Here is a 6,208-nt window from a genome sequence, read left to right as displayed (position 1 = left end):
TATTTAAAAAAAATAAAAGTTTTTGCTATGCATTAATATATATGTATATAAGTTTGAAATAAGTTTTTATATAATTGTGATTATTAATTTGAATTATTAGAGATATCATAATATAAAAATTTTGATGTTAAAATATAATTAAATTTAAAAATTTTAAAAATTAAAGTGCTTTCTAATCTATATTTATAACTAAAAAACTGAAATGGCCTCTAATTTAAAATACTAAAACTAGAGTGTAGAATTATTAGCAGATGACATAGGCTAAGATTAATAATTTTTTAAAATAATATAAATAATGTGGATATCATAAAAATTGGATTTTTTAAATAATCTTTAAAATATAGGCTGAAAAAATTATTTTGAAAATATGAGATCAAATTTATTTTATTTGTTATGTGGACAAAGGTAAACTTGTATCATATTTAATCAATTAGGAAAACTGTTAAAAAGTAGATTACTTAATTAGAAACTGTTTTGTAAAAGAACTGATATTAAGGCTACCAAAATAATAAACCTGGCAAATGCCGGCTAGCAGAGTAACGATAATAATGCACAGGTTAGGCTGGAGCTAGTGCTTCAGATACCCACTAATGCATAACAGGATGCAAAGGATTTGCTGAGACGACGTTTCATTCGGATTGCTGCTCATAGATGGTGTGCTGATAGATTACTACAACACCTTTTCTTTCTATGGAGAAACTCTAATAGTTGCAGTTGGGCAATAGAATGTAACATATTGACAGTTTTGTAATTTACTCTCATTAATGGAAGGCTGCTAAAAGCTTTATTTCTGACACGGAATCCGAATTTTTTTGCCTTTTATAAGGTCCCCAGCTATACTTTGGTTTTGATTTCTGGGTTGGGTTTTAGTTAGATTGCATGTGTTTAGTAATAGTGGGGTTACCACATCAATAGATTCTTTCTGCTCAGAAACAATGTTTGGATTTATTAATGGATCAATTTCATGAAACTTGCAAACAAGAGAAAATTTCTTGGCAATGAGCTATTGCAATAGAACTTGTGCGTATTTTCCTGTACAAATTTTGTGCATACATAAGCATAAACACTTGTAAATCACACCGTGACGCCCTTGTTGATCCTTGTCTTCGTGTTGTTCTTCCTATATTTCTATCTCCTCATTCGTATCATACCCTCACAAGCCAGTGTTCCCTCCAGATCCCCGATAATTCGAGCAATTCGAACTTCGAGTCCTCTCTGAACTTCTTGAAAAAGAGTTCTTATGTTATCAGTAAAGCGCTTCATGTCAAAGCTGACAGACTTGTCAACATCTTCAGGGGACCCAGCAAATCCAGAAGCAATCTGGGACTGAACTTCCATCAATTTCTGTCCTGTTGCAACAATATATCTTTGAAGCTGAAATGTTTCTTCAAGAAAATGCTCTAATGTTTTAGTACCCGCTTTTGTTCTTAATGAACCGGAATGTTCACTTTTGTCTGCATCATTATCATGCTGTGAATAAAATGGGCAAATCAGCAAACTAGCGCTAGTCAAAAAATGGACTAGGGAGACAGAAATATTAAATTTAAGCTTCAAAACGTTTTACAATTCCATAAGTTCGTCAAAAGAGAGTAAAATATTGTATAGGATGCAAATCTAGACATGCCAAGGAAAACTGAATAGGAAACAAAATTAGCCAAGACATAGTAATTCTTGAAATGCACCAAAATAGAATATAGCTTACCATTCTCTTGCAAAGTTCATCAGTCTTGCCTTGAAGAGAATGGTACCTGCTGATTTGTTTATTAAGCAAAGAAATCAGTAATTGGAAGCCCTTTATCTCATACTGCATGCTATCATTGTTTTCTGTATGTTCCCCAATTTCTAGCTTTCCTGTCAGTCTCTCAAGCATTATGAGTTGCTGCTTCAGCCTCTTGATTTTGTAAGAAACTCCCAGAGCTTGAAGATCCATCCTACATGCAGAATTAGTTGTCTTTATCAATGGCTGGCTAGGCCAAGTTGACTTTTGAACAGAATCAATCTCCACTAGACTTGCACTTTTGTCCTTCAACGGAGCCTCATTAGATACATTCTTCTTTTCTTCAAACTCCTTTTCAGGAGACTGAACAATGAAAATAACATTAGTGGACTGTTTATTAAAGGCTCCTTCTCCTCCTTCTTTCTCTGCATCTGGCGCTGGAGACATTTCCATTAAATCTGCTTTTGTTTCTTGATCCCTTTCTTCAGGTTCTCTCTTTACAATCTTAACATTGGAGGCACCATGGGCTGATGTTGGACCAGGTAGAGATGAATCTTTGTCTGTCTTCCGGCTAATATGAGGTGTTACTTGCACTATGAATTGCTCTTTCAAAGCTTTTAATTCTTCTTGCCTTTCCAATGACAATGCTTCCAATTTCATATTCTCATGCCTGAGCTGTGACAACTCCTGGCTCAGTCCTGCAGCGTAAGACCGCAATCGCTTTGATTCTATTTTCATGCTTAGCATTTGCCAACGAAAAGCTTCTAATTTCTCATCTTTGAGCCTCATCTGTTCTGCAAAAGCATCTATTTCTAAATGATGCCTCTTCTCAATTGTGGTTGCATACTTTTCTGCTTCTGAGCGAACCCACCCTTCCAAATGCTTGAGGTCAGTTGCAAATGCTTCAATAGCAAGAACAGGAAGGGAATAAAAACATTACAAAAAGAAGATCTAGCAAAGACATATGGTCATATCTTAAGCATGAGGATTGGATTTCAAAAAGGAAAATTATATCAATTATGTCTATAAAAATTAGCCATATCCAATAATAATAAAGCAGGATATGTTCATTTAGATGGAAAGATAAATGTGGGGTTTTTTTTACCCTACCAAGTTCATCATTTATTTCTGGTGAGTAGCTTTCAGAAAAGGGAGTAAAAACTTCTGCATCCTTTCGGAACTCGGGATTCTCATACTCTAGAACATAATCACCAGGCTGTGATCTCCCTTTCCCAATTTGTGAGGTCCCTCTGGCAATTGAAGGATCATCTGACCTTGAATTGGCTTGGCGAGCGAACATACTTCTCAATGAATGTCTCTTATATTTAGACTCAGAAACTGCTCTCCACCTTTCTGTTTCTAGTTCAGCTTGCTTCCTCTTAGCCTTTGATAGTTCAGCCTCCTTTAGGAGCATTTGCTTCTCAACTGTATACACTTTGGATTTCCTGAGCATTGCAGACAAGATCTTATCTTTCTGCTCTAAATCTTTGCGCATCTTTACAACTTCCATGGAAAGTTTTTGGGTCAACAGGACTGACTCCTCTTTTTGTTCCAAGACCAAATCAATCTCTTGCCTTTTAGATTCAAGTTGCCTAAGTGCTCTACCCAGCTCTGCTTCAAGCTGCTGCTGGTTAGACGCCAGCTCAAGAAAAGCAGTCTTATGCTTCCAAAGATCAGTAGAGTACTCTTGAGCTTCTCGTTTTGCAGTTTCTCTCAACTCTTCTGCACTATTTTCAGCCTTTGTAAACTTTTCTTCTAACTCCTTCCTCTTATGTTCCTTTTCCTCTAATGCCTTATCCTTCTCCTGCACCAGAAGCTCCATCTCCTTCAATTTATCATTTATTTCAGAAATAGCTTCTTCTTCACTTTTTTGAAGAACCCTCAATTCATTCATAAGAGTTCCAGCGTGCTGCCTGAGCTTTTTCCTCTCAATCAACCATCCCTGCTCCTGTGATGCAAAGATGCTAACAACTTTCTCATTCGCCTTTGCATCATCACGTCTCATTTGGTTTAGCTTTTTGATCTCTTTCTTTGCAGCCCCTAGCTCATGAAGCAGCTTATATCCTTCACTATTTTCTCCTTCTCTCTGGATTCTCCACACAAGCAATCCCAAGAGTTGGGCACTTCCTTGAAGCATTTTATCACATAATTCAGACCATCTTTCTTCTTCCCGATCAGGTCTTGATAAGACTTTGAGAGCAAAGAAAGCACAAGAAACACCAAAATACATTGGATAGAAGCTATCACTCTTCTCTTCTGAGACAGTTAAATGCGAACTAGAGACCCCTTTTTCATCCATTACTAAGGAACTTCCTTCTCTTCCTACAAAAAAAAATGTTAGTGTAAGGTACTAAAAGTCAGAACTAAATTAAAATTTAAAAAAAAAGTAAAAATAACATTAAAATTCCATTTGTTCTGTTTCAGAAGAAAAAAAAAGAACTTTAGTTAGATGCATTTATTGAAAAACTGCTGTCATATGAAACATATATACCCAATGGTATGTTACAAATAATTGAGGCCTAAAGTATCACAACAATTGAGAAACAATAATGCAGAGTACAATTAAAAGCAAACAAGAAGACATAAAGAAATTCAATAATGAATAATTTCTGTAACTTACAGAAGGTCAGAAACAAAGGGCAACAGCTTCTTCAACTCAAAACCAGAGATCACACAAACTTTAAGTGAAATGAAATTGCAGCCTTAAAGACAGCAGTGTTGTGTTTCAATGGAGGCCTCAAGGACCACCAGCTTCACCCAACTTCAGAAAAACCAGTACTGCATTTATGATTTGGAAGTTATCCATAAAAAATTGGCCAGATAATGCCAAAAGCATGTGTGATTTCTACACGTGTATGAAGATTACAAAATCAGTTAAAAAAATAATTAATATACTGTAACAGAATAGAAGAAAACTATCATAACTACTCCCTGGTAGTGGTTTTCAGTGAGAAGACTGACTCAAGTAATCCTCCGTTTCCACTACTTTCCCTTCCCCACCATCCTTTCTTTTTTTCTTTCTTTCCTTGTTCTCAGTCCATGACTGTTTATGGGAAACAAAAGCACTAGATTCCTGCTAGTTTGTCTCCGTCACTAAATAAGAAACAAGAGTTGAAGAAGATAAAAAGGAAGCACATCTGATATCTCTATCAGAGTCTTCGGAATATTGTATTTTCAGGAGTGGCTTGCCTGTCCAATATCATATGAAGAATAAAATTATCATTGAAAAATTATTGAGAGTTACAGAAAAGCAATGATAACTCTTGGCAGTTATTATAGATTAAGTTTCCCATTTGTGATTTCTTACTTTTGGCTTTGGGACTAAATGGAAAGGAAAATTTTCCAAGTTGATAACACTTCTCACCAACCTCTAATAAATTAGTCAATGTCTTTGATGGTCTCAACTCCCAAACATGTAAAAAAATTTAACCACATAAGCTTAATATATATATATGGACCGCAACATTAATCATGTCATTTCTCAGTGTTTGTTGGTAATTTGGCAGCCCATTAACAGCAACTGCAAATAGTTATTGCACTGAAATGGGTAAAAAAAAATCCCTTTTCATCATCAACAACTTGATGCAAAGTGGAAAAGGGGGAAAAAAAACCCACCTCTCATCACTTTCATCAACAATCGCTTGAAACTTAGAAAAAGATATCATTCTCCTTAATTTTACTTATTATCTTGTTAAACACACAGATCATTACATCCACATACGTATCAAATATGCAGAAAAGCAATGGAAGGCCACTTTTATGTATATGTACCTGAAAAGGGGTAGCTCAGGTAGACTGCAACTGGTAAGGAGCAAATTGTGCAAATAAAAAAAAGCAAGCAAGCAATCAAGAAAGTCGCTGTCAATTCATAGTCATGATGATGTAGCCACCTAAGAGACCAAGTCTCCATGGGTCCAAAGGGAGATTGCAGATTGGCCTCTCCTCAACTCAATTTGCCTCCCTGGTTAGACCTGTAAAGCAGGAAAAGGAAGGATATGCAAACCCATTTTATTAGACCATTTCTTTTTTAAAGGGATTTACACAACAGCAATATGACCACCCACAATTTGATATTCCATTTCCAAGATCTGCCCTTGGAATCTGGGCTTCGTGATGCTGGATTCATTTGATTATAATCAAAGCAATCCCTCTCACTCTCTATTACACAGTCTATGAACTCATTTTTTTAGGAAAATAATGACTTTTTTTTTCTGTAGTAGTTGAGAATTTTACTTATACAATTTATAAGATTAATTATATTAAAAGTTATTAAAATAAATAGTATTAGTTGTTAAAATTTAAAAAGTGCATGAGCAAATTTTTTCTTAGACTCAATATATTATATTGTGGATTTAAGATATGATATAACATATTACATATTTGTGTTTTGCATAGGTAAAAAAATTTTATTTAAGAAAATATTTTATTAAATTCGATTCGTCATAAATTGAAGATATAAATACATAAAATTCATATATTTAATAAGTGTAT

General features: G+C 34.8%; 1 protein-coding gene across 6 annotated transcripts; it reads right to left on the bottom strand.

Annotated features, from left to right (window-relative positions):
• Positions 1-938: 938 nt before the first annotated feature.
• On the bottom strand, positions 939-5,919 carry LOC110655311 (uncharacterized). Of its 6 annotated transcripts, none has more exons than XM_021811568.2 (6): positions 5,782-5,919; positions 5,489-5,688; positions 4,338-4,906; positions 2,828-4,039; positions 1,703-2,619; positions 939-1,470 (listed from the first exon to the last, which is right to left on the bottom strand). In XM_021811568.2, the coding sequence occupies exons 4-6, from the start codon at positions 4,014-4,016 to the stop codon at positions 1,129-1,131; spliced, it is 2,448 nt and encodes an 815-aa protein (XP_021667260.2). In that variant the 5' UTR covers positions 4,017-4,039; positions 4,338-4,906; positions 5,489-5,688; positions 5,782-5,919; the 3' UTR covers positions 939-1,128. The 6 variants fall into 6 exon arrangements, with proteins under 6 accessions (XP_021667260.2, XP_021667261.2, XP_057993925.1 ...); XM_021811569.2 differs by having other exon boundaries at positions 4,338-4,562; positions 4,679-4,906; positions 5,489-5,898; XM_058137942.1 differs by having other exon boundaries at positions 1,703-2,589; positions 5,489-5,901.
• Between the last annotated feature and the right edge of the window lie 289 nt (positions 5,920-6,208).

The sequence above is a fragment of the Hevea brasiliensis genome, chromosome 16 (assembly GCF_030052815.1).
Source record: "Hevea brasiliensis isolate MT/VB/25A 57/8 chromosome 16, ASM3005281v1, whole genome shotgun sequence".
In the NCBI taxonomy this organism is placed as follows: Eukaryota; Viridiplantae; Streptophyta; class Magnoliopsida; order Malpighiales; family Euphorbiaceae; genus Hevea; species Hevea brasiliensis.
This window is presented reverse-complemented; position numbering and strand designations above follow the sequence as displayed.